We start from the raw sequence: 23,615 nt of genomic DNA, 5'->3' as shown, positions 1-23,615 counted from the left end.
CGGATTACATGTAACAGGAATTATAATCTTTGAAAGCTGTGTTGAGCCACACAGCTCGTAAATCACTTTTCAGTGGGAATGTAAGCTTTTCCCTACTGTCTAATCTACACGACCAAAAGTATGTGGACACCTGCTCCTCGAATATCTCATTCCAAAATCATGGGCATTCATATGGAGTTGGTCCCCCCTTCGCTGCTATACCGGCCTCCACTCTTCTGGGAAGGCTTTCCACTAGATGTTGGAACATTGCTGCGGGGACTTGCTTCCATTCAGCCACAAGAGCATTAGTGAGGTCGGGCACAGATGTTGGGCGATTAAGCCTGGCTCGCAGTCGGCGTTCCAATTCATCCCAAAGGTGTTCGATGGGGTTGAGGTCAAGGCTCTGTGCAGGCCAGTCAAATTCTTCCACACCGATCTTGACAAACCATTTCTGTATGGACCTCGCTTTGTGCACGGGGTCATTGTCATGCTGAAACAGGAAAGGGCCTTCCCCAAACTGTTGCCACAAAGTTGGAAGCAAAGAATCGTCTAAATGTCACTGTATGCTGTAGCGTTAAGATTTCCTTTCACTGGAACTAAGGGGCCTAGGCCGAACCATGAAAAACAGCCCCAGACCATTATTCCTCCTCCACCAAACTTGACAGTTGGCACTATGCATTGGGGTAGGTAGCGTTCTCCTGGTATCCGCCAAACCCAGATGGTGAAGCGTGATTCATCACTCCAGAGAACTCATTTCCACTGCTCCAGAGTCCATGGCGGCGAGCTTTACACCACTCCAGCCGACGCTTGGCATTGCGCATGGTAATCTTTGGCTTGTGTTCGGCTGCTCGGCGATGGAAACCCATTTCATGAAGCTCCTGACAAACAGTTATTGTGCTGACGTTGCTTCCAGAGGCAGTTTGGAACTCGGTAGTGAGTGTTGCAACCGAAGACAGACGGTTTTTACGAGTACACACTACAGCTGTCCAATTCTGAGAGCTTGTGTGGCCTACCACTTTGTGGCTTAGCCGTTGTTGCTCCTAGACGTTTCCACTTCAAAATAACAGCACTTACAGTTGACCGGGGCAGCTCTAGCAGGGCAGACATTTGACGAATTGACTTGTTGGAAAGGTGGCATCCTATGACGGTGCCACGTTGAATGTCACGGAGCTCTTCAGTAAGGCCATTCTACTGTCAATGTTTGTCTATTGAGATTGCATGGCTGTGTGTTCGATTATATACACCTGTCAGCAACGGGTGTGGCTGAAATAGCAGAATCCACAAATTTGAAGGGGTGTCCACATACTTTTGTATATACAGTGTATTTGAAATCTCCAAAACTGCCAAATTTCCTCTCCTTGGTTGCTTTCCACAGAAACTTTTTTTTTTACCAAAAAAAGTCAAGAGCGCCCACTTACTGAGATCTGAATCATTCCACATTTCATCAGCTTCTTTGTGTCAAAAGGACACTTTTCATTTGCCAACACAGCTCCACCATGTTCACTTCACAGGCACTGGGATGACATACATGACAAATCAGCAGCTTATTTTAGCTGAGTGGAAACGAATACAGTAAAACCCACCTGTCTACCTTTGTAAACAGATCTTCGTGTTTTTGCTAACTTTGAATAGACTACATTGAGTATTTGCACCATTGATCATCTAACTCGTGAAATAATCGGATTGAACTAGGACATGTTACATCTATTGAAGTCTTTATCATACTGTTATGTTAAGGGTGGATCAGACAATAAAGACCTAGAATTGCACAATCAAAGAATGAAGATTGGGAAAGCTTCCCTGGAACTTGGTGTTACATTTTTTTTGTATACCAATCATGAGAAACAGCAGTAGAATATACAATGGCACAGTTTGGTACATTTTCTAAGGTTGCAAATGGTACAATTTAAACATGGCAATCTGTGAAAAATGTGAAAGGTTGTGGAAGACCATAAGAACCTCTTTCTCTCCCTCCTCCCATGATCCCAGGTCACCATACAGCTGACCCTCCCATCCCATCCCAACCACCCTTTCTCCAGATCCCACCTGAGACCCCTCCTAGCTGTCACACCCGCCCCAACAACCCCACCCGACCCCCTACCCATGGTTCATGGCCAAGACAAAGGGAGTGTTGACATCTTTCCATCTCTCCCTTCTCAGAGTCCTGTGCTGCAGTACCTGTACTACCTGGCCCAGGTCCCCATCGCCATGTCTCCTCTGAGCAACAACAGCCTGTTCCTGGAGTACTCCAAGAACCCTCTCAAGGAGTTCCTTCAGAAGGGCCTGTGTGTGTCCCTGTCTACCGATGACCCCATGCAGTTCCACTACACCAAGGTCAGAGCCCCTGGGCACTGTAGATCTGAAAGGATTGGATTGGTGTAAGCAATGTGGCAGAAATGACTAGCCTACCAGAAGGCAAGATGAAGCTATCACCATAATAATTATATCTACACAACCCAACCTACCAGAGTAACAATTGTAAAATCAATGTTTGACGGTTAATCTTCTGTGTGTGAAAGAAAGTAACATGTTAGCAAAGAAGCTTTGGGGAAACTCCCCCTTGTCTGTTTGTCCATGCTGCAGGAGGCCTTAATGGAGGAATATGCCATTGCGGCCCAGCTGTGGAAGCTAAGCACCTGTGACACGTGTGAAATCGCCAGGAACAGTGTGCTGCAGAGTGGTCTGTCTCATCAGGTACAGTAAATCAATACTTGGTAAATAGAACTGCTTGGTAAATTGTAGCGTTGTGACAAACACTAGTAGTGCCTGCTGACCGTGACAGATGCTTTCACCCTCAATAAGCTCATGCCGACAGCTTAGGAGAACTCACCAGGACGTCACCTCAAGTGATTTCTGTAGCCATCCCCGACCACCTCCTCATGTAACTCCTGAGTGTGTCCCAGTGTGCTGTGTCCCCGAAGTGACACGTATCCTGTATCACCCTTTAATCCTGCCAGGAAAAGAAGCACTTCCTGGGGGCCAACTACCTGCAGGACGGGCCTGACGGGAATGACATTAGACGGACCAATGTGGCTCAGATCCGCATGGCCTACCGCCACGAGACCCTGTGCAATGAGCTCAGCTTCCTGGTGGAGGCTGTGAAAACAGAGGCCAGCGGCACACAGGTCGAGTGACCGCAGCACAGAGAGGCCCTTTTCACACTACCGAGCCAGGCGGAGCTGTACTGCGCTTGCCTGGTTACACATTTACCACACAGTAGCTGCTGGGACAGTGTTGGAGAGGTCAATGATAAAAGTATCTGTGGCAGCACAGTATGGTTTGGGTCGGGACAGTAGTGTTGAAAAGGGTTAGAGTGACCTCTGGTCTCTCTCCACTTCAGCTCTAGACCACAGCCAAATACCGTACTGTTACTGCGCTACGGTAATACTGAGAGAATAAGACACCATGCTAAATGAATGAGACGGTACCGTGTAAGCCACACCAAATCAAGCCAAGCTACCAACACCACACTAGGCAAATCAACATTACCCTATTGATTCTTGTTTTCTTTTGTTTGCCTTTTTCCATATGGTGTTTGATAAAGTAGAACTTCATCCCTACCATGAAAACCCTGTTTGTAGTTGAACATGAGATCCAGAGGGACACTGCTTATACACTGCCATAGTTCTCATGTCCTGTTCAAGAAATACTACCAACTGTGCCAATGCAGGAGCTCTCACGTCAGATTGAAAGCCAATCCAAGAGCACACCGGTCATTGTGTTATTCTGGCCTTTCTATTTGAAATACAGTACATAGTGGTAGGAGGGATATTATTATGTCAGGTAAAGGGACTCGCATGTAAAGGATAGCCATAGATTTTGATGCATTGTTTTCGAGGTCTGTATCTCTGTTGTAACTGTGTCTGAGGGTGTGGTGTTTTTTTGTTTGTGAAGTTTGTGAAGAGAGGTTTGCTACGGAGCCCCTTCCACTATTTCGAATGCTCCTCTGATGTGGTCATTATATCACTGCTGTAGAGATGGTCCACAAAAAACACTTAAAAAAGGTAAACTGTTATCGTGTGCCGAATATTACAAAATTGGGAAACTTTCACCGTTGTCTCAATGCAGCATAAATGTTACTCAACTGTATTGTACATGATGCGATAGAGGAAATGTATGTTTTTATATGACAATAAAGAGTTACTTACAGTTGGCTTCTGTTTGTGTGAAGTATTGTAACACATGCACCTGAAACCCAGTTGGTCAAATATGAGAATGGCAATCACAAGACGTTGTCAACACTCTTTTAATATAAGACAAATTACATGTGTGCAAAATGTGAACTTCTTTATTAGCCAATGGCATTGGTTTATTTAATCAGTGTTGCAAAGTACTTAAGTAAAAATACTTTAAAGTACTACTTACATCATTTTTTGGGGTATCTGTACTTTACTATAGATATTTTTGACTATTTTTACTCCACTACATTCCTAAAAAAAATTATGTACTTTTCACTCCATACATTTTCCCTGACATCTAAAAGTTACATTTTGGTCCAATTCACACACTTATTAAGAGAGCACCCCTGTCATCCCTACTGCCTCTGATCTGGCGGACTCACTAAACACAAATGCTTTGTTTGTAAATTATGTCTGTGTGTTGGAGTGTGCCCCTGGTAGTATGTACATAAAATAATTAAGAGAATTGTGCAGTCTGGCTTGCTTAATATAAGGAATACAAACATGGTCTCTTTTTTGTTTTCTTGAGTAAGGCAGCTCCAAAATGCAGGTGTTTCAGCCTAGCTCAGTGCTTTCTGTGGTGGTGGGGCAAGCCAGCAGAAAATACGGAGCGTTACGCCGTGATTGGCTCAGTGGGGACACTACGTCATAGCCAAGTCTAAGGGTAGAGATAGAAAATTCAAGCCCCTTGGGTGCTGCCATATAGTTACATTAGAAGTGCCCATCCAAGAAGTCTCAAGGTTATTGGCCACAGATAAAATGACGTCAAATCACATATCTACAGTAGCTTTGATTGGACTAATCATGTCAAAATCATACTTTCAAAATCTTAGCTAGCAGTCAACATCATGAATCAAGTCGACAATCTACTGGCAAATCCTTTTTAATCCTTGTCATATGAAGAGAAATAATGAAGAGAAATTATAGATAAAACGTATCGGTGCTCATCGGCCATTGGACATAAAAACATTACACAAGTTGGAAATCGCAAATTCAGTGATTTGGAAGGAATCAGTGGCTAACTGCAAGCATTGCAAAGCAATCACTAGCCTGCTATTCAGTGGATTGGCTGTGTGGTCTCAAGTCTGGGTTTAAGGGTCTCTTTTCCAAGTTTAAAATTATAAACATTCAACATTGGCCATGCTGTCAAATAAGCATGATTTGGCCCACGCTCAAAACAACTTAACTCGGAACTGGGAAGTCTGACAACTGGGAACTCGGGAAAAAACTAGCTCCGACTTGGAAAATACGTTTTGAATGCTCATCCATCTCGGAATTGTAAGTCGGGAACTCAGGCCTCTTTCTAGAGCTACAACCTGAAGCTACAACCACAGACGTCATCATGATTTAACCTCCCCCAGAGTTCCCAGTTGTCTTGATAGCACCATAAATCCAGAGAATGCCAGACTTTGATGACGAAATTTGCCCACGAAAGGACCGCCACGCCACCTGCCTGTTCAAGTAAGCACAACAAGGTGAGTCCAAAAATGTATTGTATGCTGCTGCATAATGATGTAATATGCCATTTCTCCTTCACCAAGATAATCCATCCACCTGACAGGTGTGGCATATCAAGAAGCTGATTAAACAGCATGCTCATTACACAGGTGCTGGGACAAATAAATATAAAAAGGAAAAGCAGCCAACAGGTGCTCAGCATACGTGGGAACTCCTTCATGACTGCTGGTTAAGTGAATATGTAATTTCATAGTTTTGATGCCTTCACTATTATTCTACAATGTAGAAAAAAGTAAAAATAAAGAAAAACCCTGGAATGAGTAGGTGTCCAAACTTTTGACAGGTACTGTATATGAACATGAAACATTGAGTTTATGCCTTTTTAGATAATGGGCATTAAAGCATGGATGTCTCATGGTAGGGTTGGGTATGCAAAATGGGTCAACTTTGAGCACCTTAAGGTCCAAAAGTTCCCTTTCACCATGGGCAAACCTGTATGGAAGGTGTTGTTCAAATCAAAAGGGGTGCAGTCAGAAAGTGATCAAAATCATATGGAACAACCCTTTACGCAAAGATGCACTAATAATTACAGTAAACTACAAAAATATTCAAAAGTGCAATTGGTCAACATTACAAACACTAAATAATTTGGTCAGATCTGAATTACGTATTTTCTGTGGACACATTTTAAAATATTAAAATGTTGTTTAAGTACACTGTTACAATTCATATAAGGAAATCAGTCTATTGAAATAAATGAATTGGGCCCTAATCTATTTCACATGACTGGGAATACAGATATGCATCTGTTGGTCACAGATACCTTAAAAAAAAGTAGGGGTGTGGATCAGAAAACCAGTCAGTATCTGGTGTGACCACCATTTGACTCATGCAGCGCGACACATCTCCTTCACATAAACTTGATCAGGCTGTTGCTTGTGGGATGTTGTTCCACTCCTTTTCATAGTCTGCATATTGGCGGGAACTGGAAGACACTGTCGTACACGTCGATCCAGAGCATCCCAAACATGCTCAATGGATGACAAAATGTTCCCTCTAATTTTTGGGGGCACTGAGCACATTTTTGCTCTTGCGAGCGGAAACTTGAACATTGTGAGAATTTTGTGCAACTTCCGGGATTCGTTTACAGTGAACACTGAGGCTGTACCCTTACAGTTTTAGACAGTAGCCAATCGGCCATTGTGGTTTTGAGCATAATGTAGGCCTACCAACAAAACCAATGGAACGAATCCCATAACATTTTCACACGTGATAAGCTTTTGATTTATAGGATGTAGCCTATATGTCGTGTTCAGTGCAGGCCTATATAGCATGAGCCTTTTAAAAACGCTTTTACATTAGGTGTTTTACTTGGTCTGTAACACCATGGGCCAAATAGCTGACGGTAAATTGCATTCATTGTACAATGCAAGAATAATAAAAAATAAAAAATGTATTATCACCATACAGAAATTTGACAATGTAGTCTACCCCTCTGCCTAGTGACTTATTCAAGCCTGTCTCAAAATACAACACTGCTCCTTTAATTAAGACATAAGCTTTTTGACTGACCGGCTTTTCAAATACCGCTTGAAATGTAGCCTACACGTTTTGTGCTCTTGTATGAAGCAGTAACTCCCCATAGCTCACCTAACACGTATCTATCTATAACTGGGATAACAACTCGATAACAAGCAAAGAATAGCAACAAATGTGCACACGCGAGCTCTGCGCTCTGATCTGACAAGCGCACTCTCTCGCGAGTGATTGAAAGACCGCAAGTGGGCTACCCAGGCCAATAGAATTCTACTCCGTTGCACTTTGGCTCTGCCTACAACTAAATCAAAGACTCAAACTTGCAAAGTTAGATTTGTTTTGGTTTGTTGCATTGAAAAGTCGTTGATATGTTGATTCGATCACAGAAAAAAACGTTGATCTATATAGTGCAAATGAACGGGGCGAACTCAATGAAGTTCAATCGTTTGCGTCTCTGTGCAGCATGACATTTCTTTTGCACGGCAGTCCTGAAGGACAGGCGCGGCCGCGGAACATTGGTGACGTGTCTGGTGAGTATGCTGGCCATGGAGGAACTGGGACATTTTCAGCTTCCAGGAATTGTGCACATATCCTTGCATTATCATGCTGAAACATTGGGTGATGGCGGCAGATGAATGGGACGACAATGGGCCTTGGGATCTCATCGATAAATGCAATTGTAAAATTGTCGATAAAATCATCGATAAAATGCAATTGTGTTCGTTGTCCGTAGCTTATGCCGGCACTTTCGCAAACCCACAGTTTCGTCAGCTGTCCTCAGACAATCCTGCAGGTGAAGTAGCCGGATGTGGAGGTCCTGGGCGTGGTTACAGGTGATCTGTGGTTGTGGATGTACTGCCATATTATCAAAAAGGACTGAGGCAGTTTATGGTAGAGAATTGAACATCAAATTCTCTGGTGGACATTCCTGCAGTCAGCATGCAAATGGCATGCGCCCTCAAAACTTGAGACAAAACTGCACGTTTTAGAGTAGCCTTTTGTCCCCAGCACAAGGTGCACCTGTGTAAGGATCAGGCTTTAATCAGCTTCTTGATATGCCTCACGTGTCAGGATTATCTTCGCAAAGGAGAAATGCTCACTAAAAGGGATGTAAACAAATGTGTGCATAAAATAAGAGAATTTTTGTGCATATGGACAATTTCTGTGGATCTTTTATTTAAGCTCATGAAACATGGGACCAACACTTTACATGTTGCATTTACATTTTTGTTCAGTATAGTACCAGCCAGTCATGAGTAAAGTACATACAGCTCAAATCTTCAGTTCCCTAATGGGAATAAGACATTCCAAATATATTATTTGTAGTACTTTTTTTTTTTTATATATATATTTTTTTTATAAATTTTATCCCATTTTCCCCCCAATTTTCGTGGTATCCAATCGCTAGTAATTACTATCTTGTCTCATCGCTACAACTCCCGTACGGGCTCGGGAGAGACGAAGGTCGAAAGCCATGCGTCCTCTGAAGCACAACCCAACCAAGCCGCACTGCTTCTTAACACAGCGCGCCTCCAACCCGGAAGCCAGCCGCACCAATGTGTAGGTACACGGGGGCCACGGACCTCCCGGTCGCGGCCGGCTGCGACAGAGCCTGGGCGCGAACCCAGAGACTCTGGTGGCGCAGTTAGCACTGCGATGCAGTGCCCTAGACCACTGCGCCACCCGGGAGGCCCTTGTAGTACTATTTTAACATTCACTCAGCCTCACAAGTTTAATATTGAAAACAGCCAGTACACTGGCCTTGCTTAAAGTACCCATGATATAGAAATTATTTTGATAAAAACGACAACATTTTGTTTTACTGATTCATATTTAAACTAAAAGCTACATTTTTGGGGAGATAAATCACCTCATCTAACTAACATTGAGGAGAAAATAGAAAGACTATCCTGGCTGAAGCATCCATGAGATTATTGTACTTAATTTCACATTTCATCAAATAGCAAACCATTCACATTGAGTGTGTTATAGGATTTTAAAAAGTATAGAAGTTGTGATTAGTGATTTATGGACATTTCCACAGCAGTTAGAGGTGCCTATAAAAACATCTACTACTATTCAAAGTGCAATTATACGAGTAGGTATAACCAAACGGAAACAGTGTGATTGGTTTATATATTATTGTGGAGACATGTGTGCGCATGTGTCTATTTTGATTTGTTTAACACGTTTTGGTTACTACATGATTCCATATGTGTTATGTCATATAGTTGATCTCTTCACCATTATTCTACAATGTAAAAACAAAGGAAAACCCTTGAATGAATAGGTGTGTCCAAACTTGAGTGGTACTGTATATACAGTGCCTTCAGAAAGTACTCAGACATTTCACATTGTTAGGTTACAGCTTTATTCTAAAACTGATTAAATTGTCCCGACCGTGTGCCTTTCCATATCATACCCCATAACGACAAAGAAAAACAGCTGACATTTTTGTTAATTCCTAAAAATAATGAAATGTCACATTTACATAAGTTGTCAGACCCTTTACTCAGTACTTTGTTGAAGCACCTTTGGCAGCAATTACAGCCCTGAGTCTTATTGGGTATGAAGCTACAAGCTAGGCACACCTGTATTTGGGGAGTTTCTCCCATTCTTCTCTGCAGAGCCTCTCAAGCTCTTTCAGGTTGGATGGGGAGCATTGCTGCACAGCTCTTTTCAGCTCTCGCCAGAGATGTCCAATCGGGTTCGTCCAGGCTCTGGCTGGGCCACTCAAGGACATTGGGACTTGTCCCGAAGCCACTGTCTTGCTGTGCGTTTAGGGTCATTGTCCTGTTGGAAGGTGAACCTTCTCTCCAGTCTGAGGTCCTGAGCGCTCTGGAGCAGGTTTTCATATGGATCTTTACATTTTGCTCCGTTCATCTTTCCCTCGATCCGTTCTAGTTTCCTAGTCCCTGCCTCTGAAAAACATCCCCACAGCATGATGCTGCCACCACCATAAGGATGGTGCCAGCTTTCCTCCAGACGTGACGATTAGCATTCAGGCCGAAGAGTTCAATCTTGGTTTCATCAGACCAGAGAATCTTGTTTTTCATGGTCTGGAGTCCTTTAGGTGTCAGTTGGCAAACTCCAAGTGGGCTGTCATGTGACTTTTACTGAGTAGTGGCTTCATCTGGCCACTCTACCATAAAGGCCTGATTGGTGGAGTGCTGCAGAGATGGGAGAACCTTCCAGAAGGACAACAATCTCCACAGAGGAACTCTAGGACACTGTCAGTGACCATCGAGTTCTTGGTCACCTCCCTGACCAAGGCCATTCTCCCGCGATTGTTCAGTTTGGCCAGCTCTATGAGGAGTTTTGGTGGTTCAAAACGTCTTCCATTTAAGAATGATGGAGGCCACTGTGTTCTTGGGGACCTTCAATGCTGCAGACATTTTTTTGGTACCCTTCCCCAGATCTGTGCCTCGACACAATCCTGTCTCAGAGTTCTACAGACAATTCCTTTGACCTCATGGCTTGGTTTTTGCTCTGACATGCATATAGACCGATGTGTGCCTTTCCAAATAATGTCCAATCAATCGAATCTATCACAGGTGGACTCCAATCAAGTTGTAGAAACATTAAGGATGATCAATGGAAACAAGATGCACCTGTGCTCAATTTCAAGTCTCATAGCAAAGGTTCTGAATACTTACGTAAATTTGATATTTCAGTTAAAAAAAAGAAAAATATGCACCTCAAATTTCTAAACCTGTTTTCATTATGGAGTATTGTGTACAGATTGCTGAGGACTTAAAAAAAATATATAATCAATTTTAGAATAAGGCTGTAACGTAACAAATGTGGGAAAAGTCAAGGGGGCTGAATACCTTTCGAAGGCACTGTATACACACACACAACCTTCTTATATACACACACAAGTTTAAGAGCAATCATGTAAAAGTAATCTTGAAATAATATGGAAAAGTAAAAAAGAACATAAGAAATAATCACAACAGGCAAATTCCTATAAAGCAACCCATCTTCTCTACATACCCCCCAAAACCAGGGCACGGTGTTTTTCCTGGCAAAAAACTCCAGACCCTTCCCCGAACTATTCTTGATGTCAGTTTGGTTGTCAGTGGTTAATCAAAGTGTCTTAGTGTTGAGTAGCTTAAGGTATGTGCGGATGGCCTGCCTCGTCAGCCAGGTTGAGGATATAGCCAGCTACGTCGTCCTCTGTAGGGGCATCAGGCATCACCCACGACTCATTGGCAGCGGTCACTTGCAAGCGGCATATCGGACAATTCCTGCTCTGCCCACTCCTATGAAAACAAACCAAATCATTTAATTGGGTACATTTACATGGACACTGATTAATGTAGTTTGATTAAAAGGTCTATATGCTTTGCAAGAAGAACAATTCCCCTAATAATCCTGTTTAAAAATGGACATCAGGCCTAAATTAGGCTACCTGAAGGGACTTTAGTGAATGCAGAAAATCTAAATAAATGTGTTATCAAATCTACCATTTTATTAAAACAATACAAATGGCTGCGCCCATCAGTGGGTTCTCTGGGCAGTGGATACGCTTTCCCCCCACCCGCCCCGAGATGCCAGCAGTGCAAAGCCCCTGTCCCAAAGGGATTTTCTAAGGGTGGGAAGAACCAAGCCCCACCCGATGCCCAGGCGAGCATGGAAGCGAGCCCCACCCGATGCCCATAACCACCAGAAACACACCGCCCACAGCGTAAAACAAAAAAACATACATAAAACATACAATCACATCCCCACACTCACCCCTGATTGGAGGATCTCAAACCTTTATAAATGTGCAAGTGTGTATGTATCTATTCCAACCCATCTCTCCCAGTAAATCACCATTGTACCATTTCCTCTTGCAATACATACCTCCAATCTACCATGGTGCCTCACTAGGGAATTGAACCTCCCTGAAAATGCTCCAAAAACAAGCCACAGATGGACAGTACCAAAAGAGATGCTCTATTGATTCGGTTTCCTTGTGGCAGCCTGCACCGGTCTGACTGTTCAATGCCCCATATACTGAGCTTTCTTTTGTAGTGAGAATTTGATATAACAGCTTAAATCTAAGATCTGTATATCAGTTCATAAAACCGATGTCATGGTATTGGGACTTGGAAAATGTGTTCAACTAATCTTGAATTTTATGAAGCATAGTTGTCAAACCTCTTAACCGTAAGTGAAACTGATACATTTTACAATTTATATTGGTCATTTTATGCCATTGATACTGTACTTTCTAATTGGTGGCAGACAAACAAATTCATTCCTTTCTCTGTCAAGTAATTGCTTCTTCCATTTGTGGCAGAGCTGCGATGAGTTGGTTATTTAAACAATACGGCTCGAGGGGGTATGCTATATGGCCAATATACCACGGCTAAGGGCTGTTCTTATGCAAGATGCAACGTGGAGTGCCTGTATACAGCCCTTAGCAGTGGTTTATTGGCCATATACCCTAAACCCCCAAGGTGCCATACAGCTATTATAAACTGGTTACCAATGTAATTAGGCAGTAAAAATATAGGTTGTGTCATACCCATGGTATAAGATCTGATATACCACAGCTGTCAGCCAAATCAGCATTCAGGGCATGAACCACCCAGTTTATATATTTTTTTATACCATGGCATTGTTGAATACTCGTTTCTGATTGGCTTGAAGGGCATTTTAGAGCGGGCATTATTTCCCTATAACACAGTATATTTGCACAAAGAATTCAATGGCTATAATAATGGCTGTTGAGTGTCTTGAATGGCCGTTCCTATTCAAAACTTTGGAAGCTTTCAAATTTCGAGCTGAAACAATACATTTAATAAACTTATTGTATAAATATCCTAAAGCAAAAATATACATAAATACATTATCTGATTAAATTGCTTTAGAAAGGGGCACAAGACAGGGATGTCCCCTCTTCCCCCCCCCCCCCTCCTGTTTGCACTAGCAATTGAACAGCTTGCAGAAAGAACTAGACAGGACTCAAATGTAACAGGTATCAGCATTGGTAAACATTCATTTAAACTAAACTTATTTGCCGATGATCTCCTGATATACCTGACCAATATTGAAAACTCAATGCCACCTTTGCTTAAAATATTTTCAGAAGACTCAAATCTCAGGTTATAAAATTTGTGGAAAAATATTAAATAAATGTCAATAGGACAAAGAGAAACACAGCAATCCTTTAAGTGGACCACAAAATGTAAGATTTAGGATGCTTAATAAGTTAAACAAATATATAAAAGATAACTTTATTCCGTTAGTCCTTAATATGAAAGCAGATGTAATTAAATGGAATAATATTCCCATAAATCTCACAGGTATAATAAACCCCTTTAGAATGGCATAGCTGCCAAAGTTTTGTATATATTTTTGGTAATACCAATTACCCCACCAAAAACTAATGAAATTACAGTTAACATTTTGCTTAATCCAGTAAAAACTAATGTATAGAATTGCTTGTACAAGAGACAAAATTCACAAATTCCACAGCACAACATCAGAGTCATGTCTCAAGTGTACAACTAATAATGACTCAATAATCTATGCTTTCTGGGAATGCTATAACGTTTAGAAGTTATGGGCGGAGATAGAAAGTAGTCTGTCAGAAGTATTAAAATATAAAAACGTACTTTTAATCCACCTGTCTGCGTATTTCAAGACATATGGGGATGTAGTGTGATACCCAATGGGCTGGACAATTCTTTTCTCATCATTCATTTTGAAAAAACTAATACTAAAAATGTGGAAGTCAATTATTCTGCCATAATTAACACAATCTAATGATTAATTTTAAAAATATTGTAATGGTTTATAAAAAAAAGTAATTGTTTATATTGTACCTTTTTAAACCTCTGAAATCATTACATTTTTTGTTTATATTTAGCGCGACGTTAAAATACTTCACCATTCAGTGCGGATAGAGCAGCTTGCTATGGAGCGGGCAAGTTATTTACATGCATTGGACAGACAAGTGTAGGGTGCACGATGCGACTGACATTTTGCAGGTGGGGAATAGTGAGAAAGGGTGGAGGAGGGTTTGCTTCAAGCGCTGGGCATCTTTTATCCGTTACTCAGATCTATTCCCTGAACAGGTTCCAAACCCTGGTTCAGAATGTCTTTAGCTCCATGAAAGTGAGTGGTAGACAGCTCCATATAAATGATATTCAAAAAAGTGAGGAGCCATTGACGGATAGGGTGAGTGTGGAAGCTTCCATTGTACTGCAATCATCTTCTTATGATTAGGCCAGAGTGGACAGGTTCGATGCTACTTCATCCCAGAAAATAGATAGGGCATTCCCAAGCCACGTGTATAAAAGCTAACAGGTTCATTAAGAGGGAACAATGTACAGGAAGCATCATTCAAAAGGTTCGTATGAAACAGCTTACGAGGAGTTATAGGTCCTGTGTAAAAATTACAATGGATGTTGGCGATCAGGATTCAGAGAAGTGTTGAATATTAGACCGCACACGATCCCAACTAAAACATTTATCCTGGAAGGCATCTTATCCACAAAGTGTCAAGAGGAAGAGGTTTATAACAAAATGTACAGTAAAAACAATTACCCTTTTGTCTTGCGCCTTAAACTCAAAATCTTACGCATAGGAAGTAGCATCAAAGCTGACTGCCATGGTACCCAAGTTCAGACAGAAAGTTTGTTTATGAAAACTATTTCCAATATTCACACTTTTAGGTTTTACACGCTCACTTCACTCGCGCATAAGGCTCATACTGCTCCTGCAAGCACATGCTTGCAGGAGCAGTATGAGCAGCTGGAACTCCGATTAAGGTGTTTACTTGTCCTAATTATATGAACGATTGCAAAGAAATCTAGGCGTTTTAATCTAACATGCTCAATGACAACAGACGTTGTGACAGATTTATCAGTGGGACTACTGTGGAAAGCGTCTGCGTCTCTTACCACTTGTCAATGCACTTTTGACAGAAGCTGTGAGCACAGGGCAGAATGAGGTCAGATTTCCCATCCATGCAGATACAGCACTCCTCCTCATCAGTCAACTGCTTCACCCTGTATGGGGATACACACAATGGCAGCCAGTCACAGACTTGCCTCAACTTCCAGACTTCCTCACATTAAGGAACAAGACTTGGAAGGATGGCAATGCAAGACTTCCCACAGACACATGAAATAAACACACACACTGAACTACTAACCTGCCCATCCACATGCTGGCCTGGCAGGAGTCCCCTGACGAGAGGGTTCCAGACGGGAGGCTGGCGCCCTCTGCTGACAGCACATCTACGGCCTGACTGGTGATGTCACGGTACAGTTGGATGAACTGATACAGGTTCATGATGCGAGACGCCTCCACCATCCCATTCACTTTGTTGATCTGCCAGAGCACAGCGCAATAACACAACCATGTTTCAGTCTCAAAAACACACATGCCATGAACACAGACACAGTAACACACACATCATTACTGTTCCAAAAACACACATTTCCCCTAAAATAAATATAGTGAGAGTGGAGACTGATTCACAATGACATGTCTCCACCAGAGACCAACTTTAGTTTGTCCCTTTCTCACCTTGGTACAAACTATCCTCACAGCCACTTTCCACAGAGCAGAGGCGTCCGAGCCAGTCTGGACTTCAAAGATCAGGTGTTTTTGCTGTCCAGCTGCTAGCTTAGCCGTCCTGTCCAGTTGACAGTCATGGAGAAACATTGTTACTTGACAAATGATCCAATGACAACTTAAAACTGTCACCTAACCATCCTCAGTTTCTATCACTCACTGCCTATGAAAGCCACATTCACACCAGCAAGGCCTACTGATTGGGGAAGGACTAGGTTAAATCCTAGCAGGGAGACAGTGCTCTAAACTCTTGATTAAGGTTCATAACCTGGATTAGGTCAGTTAATAACTAGTGTTATATGTGGATAATGTTCAAGAAGTGCCAGCGGAGGAGCTGGATGTTACATAGGGGAATTTGCTTCCCATCTGTAAATGAAAAGGGAAATACTACTATTCTCTTTGTAGAGCTGGATATTATCATCATCTCTTTGTCTAATGACTAAGTACAAAGCAAACAAGGACTACATTGACAGTCACAGCATGGCCGGCCTTACACGTCATTGAGCTCTGCCACCCTGGCCAGGAACTCCTCGTAGTTGAGGTAGCCGCTGTCGCGTACCAGCCCAGCATGTTTCACCAGCTTCTCAGGTAGACGGGTCATCACCGCCTGGCCTGAGATCTGCTGGCCCATCCCAACCGCGCTCAAAGAACAGCACTATGAAAAGACCGTGCCTCATTCAGCGCAGGGTGGCCTGACCGAGGGAAACAAAAGCAAAGTCACCAAGTCATTTACCTACGGTCTTTAGAGCAAGGGTTCCCAAACTTCTGGCCCACGACCCCATTTTGATATTTAAAAAAGTTATTGACCCCACCATGTTAAAGAAAGTGATGCAATCAATCGCCAATGTTTACCTTTTTTTTTTTCTCTCTCAAATTGGGGCTGTGACAGTCTATTACAAATCAGTCTGACAGTACTTTTGATAGTATTTCAATCTGAAAAAAGTATGGTTTGACGTGACAGAACTGCATCAGAAAGGTATTGTTAAATTCAGAAGAGCATCAGGTAATCATTTTGTATGGTCTTCTGTGTAGAAAAGATGACTATTGATTATGTTATTCCCCCCCAGTCTGATTTAGAGCCTGGTCTTGTCCAGTCTGTTCTAATGTGGCTTGTGGGCATTGTAGAGGGAAACAGAGTCTTATCTTTCAGTGACGGGGTTATAATCTTTTGTACCTTAAACCGTTTCAAAAGGCAGCGCCACATTTGTAGGAAGAAAACAGAAACCACTCTGTTTATTACAACCACACTTAGTTTCTCGCAACTCCATTTTCAAATCAAGCAACCCCACATGGGGTCACAACCCCTAGTTTGGGAAGCGCTGCTTGAGAGGGAACTCAGTGAAGGACTGTTATCCCAGCTTTGTAGCCTACTATCTGAGTGTTTTCAGACTTCTACCAGCCAAAGGGTATTATTTAGATATCAAATCCCCCCCCCCCAATTTCATGATTACGATCTTGCCTCATCGCGGCAAATCCCCACAGGCTCGGGAGAGGCGAAGGTCGATTCATGCGTCCTCCGAAACATGACCCACCAAAACGCTTCTGAACACCCGCTCGCTTAACCTGGAAGCCAGCCGCACCAATGTGTCGGAGGAAACACGACCGAAGTCAGCCTGCAGGCGCCCGACCCACCACAAGGAACCACTAGAGCCAAGTAAAGCCCCCCTGGCCAAACCATCTCCTAACCCGGACGACTCTGGGCCAATTGCGCGCCGCCCTATGGGACTCCCGGTCACGGCTGGTAATGACACAGCCTTGGATCGAACCCCAGGCTGTAGTGACACCGCAATACTGCGATGCAGCGCCACTCGGGAGGCCCATTTGTGAACATTTGTAATGGATTGGACCCAGATAAATTGAGGCAGGTAGTGTTTCACAAAATAGCCAAATATACCTGGCTAGCTAGGACTTAGCCCTTCATCGTCACTCTCAGTTCCATTACACATAAGAGTAATTGGACCGACGCTCGGTCTGAACATTAACAGCGCTTGCGCTACGGTTTTGGAAGCATATGGACCATCTTTCATATCAGTGAGAAATAATAAAACTAAAGGTTGAATTGATACGCACCTATCTAGGGTTACAGCGCTTGTTTACGGAAAATAGACGGATTAGCTGTGTTGGCCTAGGCCTACTACGCACCTTGACCGATCATCCTCAGCATACAACACCTTCTGATCGTGGCAAGCTTAAACCCTCTCTCACACCGTGCACTTCTAATCCCCAGCAACATGGACACCCCCACAATTGACCGTTTTTCAGTTTCACCCCGCTTGCCACCGGGTCTGCGTCGCAACAAACGGCGGGCATAAAAGACACAGGGAATGTTCAATTTCAGTTGTTCCACCTCAACACACCGCCACCCCAGTAATCACAAAAAACAAGTCACAGGTCTTGTCGCAGGTCTTGTCGCAAGGCTCCTGACAAAACACCGCTCCCTCTGGGCAGAAAACACAGAAAACCACCACAAGACCATGTCGAGCTACCTTCACCGATTTAACAGTACCCAACTTCTTTTCTACCCAGCCTGATACTATCTATGGGTCCGCCAAAAGGCAAGGATCCACATTCTCCAAAAATGTCACTCCCACTGGGCCAGATTCATCCTTTGCATGAACAGGGAGGCAACCGCAGATAATTCATCCTCACTCTCGTCAGGTTAAATTTCTACGCTGACAGAGTGCGGTTTGTACTTGGCGCCATTCTTCCTCAACACACATAGTCCCTCTGCACTCGGCTCTACTCCATCACTGTCCATAACCACGTCTAGCCATTCACCGCGCTCTTACCAAGCCTTTCATCTGTAATATTCAGGGCCAGCTCTACGGTATAGAAAAGCCCCCCCCAAGATAAAATTTGGATCCCAGGGCGGGGTCAAAGTTACTTTATTTTGCAGACAGCTACAGCTAGCTTCACTAAGTTTTGGTAGTGGCGCACTGAATAATTATAGCTAGTTGGGTAAGCTTTGATCAGCATGGATATCCGAAAATGACTGGGCACCGCCAAGAGCATTTTAATTGCGGACCACCATGTAGAGACAGATGCCGAGCAACTTGCTAGCCCGGCCACTGAGGTTGACGAGCCGATCAGCAAAATGTAATACCCACCCATCTCCCACCACTGCCTTCTGACCAAGATCGAGAAGAGCCAGGGCCAGGCGCCAGCAGCAAGAGGGCAACATTACAACAAGCACCTGCACCGCCGTTACCCCAGCCACTAGCACCTGACGACCTCGGTGATGAGGAGCCAGCACAGGTTTGTCTTAACACTTAACCGAGTCGCATTTTCAGTGGGAGAAAGCAGTCATTTGTAGCACCTGTTTCAAGGTCTGCATTTGGTTGTGGTACACACTATGCCGTCGGAGGCGATATAGGACTTTTCAATGTGTGTAGCTGCCTGAGCAATTTATTCAGGAAAGCCACAGTGGCTGCACAGTACACTGGGGGGGAAAAAACGTATTGATCAGAGGGGAACTGGCCACCTCGCCACGGTGTCAGTCACTATGAAATCAAGTGACGTCAGAGATACTCAGTGAAATCGAATCTACTCACGCAATTGGCACAGATGTGACACTTGAGGTCACAGGCTTATTGAAAGCACTGGCAGAGCCAAGCTTTACATTTATAAGACTCAAAATCCAGGGGCTTCTCGACCCACCTAACAAGTTCCTGCAGTCTGAAGATACTGATCTGCACCCGGGTATCAAACTTGTCTGCAGTACCTATGGGTGCGTTGAAAAACTTTGATGTGATGCTGAATTCGAAAAGCTTTGCGAGGCATGAGAACACCAGCTCCAAGCAAATTAGAGTTTATTGTGGCGCGCACGTTCTTGCAAAGTAAAATTGCAAACACAGCCAGCAAACAACAAATGGACCACACTCAGTGTTATTCAAAGATACAGCGGGCCTTTGTCAGCAAGGCCGACTGTGCTGTTGGCACTGAAACATGGATTAACATTTGGGGCATCTACAGCGATGTGCAAAAATTCCATCTCCACCCTAAAGAACATATTAAGTAAACACAGACACAGCATACTACATCAACGAAAAGCCCAGCTTGGATTGGAGGGACCTGACAAGTAAAGGAAGGGGAATGGAATAAGAAACTGAGGTTCAACACATCGAGGAGGCTGCAACTCTTCTAAATGGTAAGTTACAACCTTTATGGCCCTGGCCGCCGTGCCAGAATTATTAATTAAATTGGTTTTCCCTCATGTAAGCCTAGTTCTTTGGCAGATTTTTTTTTGTAATGTAGTGTTACTTCAGTCCTTTTTACTTCAATTAATGTTATATTTATCTGTGATTCTTAATGTCATAGCTTGCTTTTGCGGGTCTAATTGCTATTGATCGATATACAGCTTTGTGTTATTTTATGGGTATAGGGACAATGACCAATGTAGCCTACTGGTTGTGCTGAGGTGAGCCCTGGCGCAGTTCTCAGATTCTCCTGGCTGTCCACTTCAGTGGGTTTGAAATTGGTAGAGCACCCTTTCAAATCAAATGTTATTTGTCACATACACATGGTTAGTAGATGTTAATGCGAGTAGTGAAATGCTTGTGCTTCTAGTTCCGACCGTGCAGTAATATCTAACAATTTCACAACAACTACCTTTTACACACATGTGTAAAGGAATGAATAAGAATAGGTACATAAATATAAGAATGAGCGATGGCTGAACGGCATAGGCAAGATGCAGTAGATGGTATAGAGTACAGTATATACATATGAGATGAGTAATGTAGGGTATGTATGTAAACATTATATAAAGTGACATTGTTTAAAGTGACTAGTGATACATTACGTCCCTTTTTTAATTATTAAAGTGGATAGAGATTTGAGTCAGTATGTTGGCAGCAGCCACTCAATGTTAGTGATGGCTGTTTAACAGTCTGATGGCCTTGAGATAGAAGCTGTTTTTCAGTCTCTCGGTCCCAGCTTTGATGCACTTGTACTGACCTCGCCTTCTGGATGACAGCGGGGTGAACAGGCAGTGGCTCGGGTGGTTGTTGTCCTTGATGATCTTTTTGGCCTTCCTGTGACATCGGGTGCTGTAGGTGTCCTGGAGGGCAGGTAGTTTGCCCCCGGTGATGCATTGTGCAGACCTCACTACCCTCTGGAGAGCCTTACGGTTGTGGGCGGAGCATTTGCCGTACCAGGCGGCGATACGGCCCGACCGGATGCTCTCGATTGTGCATCTGTAAAAGTTTGAGTGTTTTTGGTGACACGCAAAATTTCTTCAGCCTCCTGAGGTTGAAGATGTGCTGTTGAACCTAATTCACCACACCGTCTGTGTGGGTGGACCATTTCAGTTTGTCCATGATGTGAACGCCGAGGGCCTTAAAACCTTCCACCTTCTCCACTACTGTCCTGTCGATGTGGATGGGGGGGTGCTCCCTCTGCGGTTTCCTAAAGTCCACGATCATCTCCTTTGTTTCGTTGACGTTGAGTGTGAGGTCATTGCGCGGTAGCCTTCTGCCCATGGTACTGAATCGATGTTACGGCGTGTGCTGTTTTAAGCGCTCTTGGGCCACCAGTCCTCATGTGGATTTATTTAGGTTCTAAAGCAATACAAGTTGTGCCCCCCCCCCATGGATTTAAAAAGCCCCCTCCGGCATGTCATCATGGAGCCGAACCTGACTGTATTGCTAGAGGAGCATGCACTGATGGCATTTCTCCAAAATTCAACTTCTTCCTTAGCCAGGCTTGTAAATTGGGCTATCTCGAGCCTCTCCATGCTTGCTCCCTTTGTCAATACTAGTGCTCCTTCTCAGTGCTCCTCTCTCGTGGAATGTATTTTCTAACCGACTATTTACATTGATACAATCGAAAGTTTAGATGTCACTTAATTCAGTCATCCTGTACTTGCTGCCGTAAGGAAAGTTAGAATTCCTTAAGCAAAGGAAGATGTTGTAAACGCGACATTTTCTGTGAGATTGGTGCCGCCTACAGAGTGGACTACCTGTGCTAATTAGCTATATGCGTCTCCGAACACCTGTATACACCACAAACGTGTTATCACTGACAACGTTTACATGTGCACAAGATTCCAGCTAGTAGCTCATATCCCACTTAAGGTCTTATTCGGGATAATCTATGTACATGCACCTTTGATATCCCGCTCATTAGTATCCCAGTATTCATGAATAAACAGAATATTCCTAATTTAAGTTCATATGGGTTAAATCGAATAGTAATTTAAATATGGACACAGGAGAAGTTATTTATTATTTCAGCATCTCTTGAGAAAATGTGAATGTCTGTATGTGTCATCTTTTACACTTATGGAACCAGACAGTATTTCAACCACATAAAATATGCACCCAAGACACACTGAAGTCTTCTTGTGTGTCGTTCTCTTTTCATTTCCTTAAAACCTTTCAAACTGATGACTAACATTTTGCACAGGACCAATCTTTCTGTATTGCGTTTTCTCCCCGTCCCTAAAACAAAAACTAGATTACTAATGCATTCATTCTAGATGTAAGACATTATGGTGGGCACTACTTTATTTAGTCTTCTGGGGCAACAAGTTATGACAAAACAAGTTATGACAAAAGAGTATCCCGAATAATAACGGGGATATTGGTGTGCATGTAAACGTGGTCATTGAAAAATACTGTCGGCTGCAATTGTGTTAAAAAAAAGTGTACAGTAACGTGTGCATTTTGCATTTGTGAACTGAAAGTCGAGAGATTTGTTTCTAGAATCGTACCGCCAATTGAGAATCAATTCCCGTTTAGATTGCGTATTTGGCTGTTTATTTGCTTCCAGAGCCAATTGCACTATAAAACATACATAAGGTCGTTGGACTGTCGACTGTTTGCGGTACAGTCGATATCCGCGGTTATAAACCCAGGGTCGTTACAGTACTTTAGGCTCCTTTAGTTAATTATGTGGCTAGTCAAGACTGTTACCTATCACGGAATTGATATGTTTATCCAGCAAACGTTAGCTTACGATAATGTCGAAGTTCCCAGAAGAATCACATCAATTTGAACGCTAACCAACGTTACACGCTGTTACGAATACGATACTAGTGATATCAGAAATGTTATGTAATCAACTTAGCGAGCTAGCCAGCTAAGTTAGCTTGCCTTGACATGAAAAGCTGTAACTGTTAGTTAGTCACACGAAAGGCTTGCCTATATTTGTTGCAATTTCTCTTTGGCATTTTACTCTTCGTGGCACATAGCTACATAAACATATGACTAACTAGCTAACGAACGTCACAATGTATTTCTCAGGTTCGGATGCTAACGTTAGCTAACAGAGGAAAACACGCACTTTTTTCAAAGCCCAAGCCCACATAAGATCATCGGTCTACATTTGGTGATATAGGTTCCGCTTACCTGGTATGGCTACGTGTCAACATCGATATTTTACAATCCACATGCAATCAGCAACGTTTCATTTGTTTGGGAGTTTATGTTGTGGTTTTTATAGCGCTAGTAGAGATGTCGCAGAATGATGACGAAAGAAAATAGTGACCCGCAAACTTCGCAATGTCCTAACCTAACCATTTTAAATGTAAATTTAAATTGGGTAGGGTTGTCCCAAAGATTCCGGATAGCAAGAACCATTTTAACGCAGATCACCGGTGGCTATCAAACTAAGCCTAATGCTAACTCAATGAATTGATCAATTCAAATATGTTTCATTAAATGTATTAATGTTCTTAAATAAGGAAAGACAGAACTGGAAATTATGATCAAGGGGTGATAAAACCATGGAAAAGGAAACATTTTAAGCAATGTTATATTTTGGAACTAAAAGCTCATTCAGGTAGACTATTCTTGCATTATGTTGGCTAGACCACGTTTGGCTCCTTGTGACAGGTTGGGGGCGCGTCAAGAGCCGCGCGCAAAATTAAGATTATTGATGTCG

General features: G+C 43.0%; 2 protein-coding genes across 2 annotated transcripts in view; one reads left to right on the top strand and one right to left on the bottom strand.

Moving 5' to 3' along the window:
* LOC120054137 (AMP deaminase 3-like) overlaps window positions 1-4,128 on the top strand; it is a 28,169-nt gene extending 24,041 nt beyond the window's left edge. Inside the window, exons 13-15 of the mRNA XM_039001551.1 lie at window positions 2,140-2,313; window positions 2,563-2,673; window positions 2,937-4,128. Of these exons, the coding sequence (XP_038857479.1) occupies window positions 2,140-2,313; window positions 2,563-2,673; window positions 2,937-3,113 (462 nt within the window). The 3' untranslated portion in view covers window positions 3,114-4,128. The remainder of the gene's footprint in view (window positions 1-2,139; window positions 2,314-2,562; window positions 2,674-2,936) is intronic.
* A 6,804-nt stretch (window positions 4,129-10,932) lies between these two features.
* Window positions 10,933-23,221, bottom strand: LOC120054136 (RING finger protein 141-like). Its single transcript, XM_039001550.1, has 6 exons — window positions 23,081-23,221; window positions 16,226-16,423; window positions 15,684-15,792; window positions 15,307-15,485; window positions 15,053-15,160; window positions 10,933-11,416 (listed from the first exon to the last, which is right to left on the bottom strand). The coding sequence occupies exons 2-6, from the start codon at window positions 16,360-16,362 to the stop codon at window positions 11,266-11,268; spliced, it is 684 nt and encodes a 227-aa protein (XP_038857478.1). The 5' UTR covers window positions 16,363-16,423; window positions 23,081-23,221; the 3' UTR covers window positions 10,933-11,265.
* Window positions 23,222-23,615: the final 394 nt, after the last annotated feature.

Source organism: Salvelinus namaycush, chromosome 9 (genome assembly GCF_016432855.1).
Source record: "Salvelinus namaycush isolate Seneca chromosome 9, SaNama_1.0, whole genome shotgun sequence".
In the NCBI taxonomy this organism is placed as follows: domain Eukaryota; kingdom Metazoa; phylum Chordata; class Actinopteri; order Salmoniformes; family Salmonidae; genus Salvelinus; species Salvelinus namaycush.
This window is presented reverse-complemented; position numbering and strand designations above follow the sequence as displayed.

Excerpts from the sequence above, each read along its gene's own strand:
- LOC120054136 (XM_039001550.1), bottom strand. The coding sequence starts at position 16,362 with ATGGGCCAGCAGATCTCAGGCCAGGCGGTGATGACCCGTCTACCTGAG. Across the intron at positions 15,793-16,225 it reads GTGGCAGAGCTCAATGACGT|GACGGCTAAGCTAGCAGCTG; the intron begins GTAAGGCCGGCC and ends TCAACTGGACAG. Across the intron at positions 11,417-15,052 it reads CAAAAGTGCATTGACAAGTG|GAGTGGGCAGAGCAGGAATT; the intron begins GTAAGAGACGCA and ends TTGTTTTCATAG.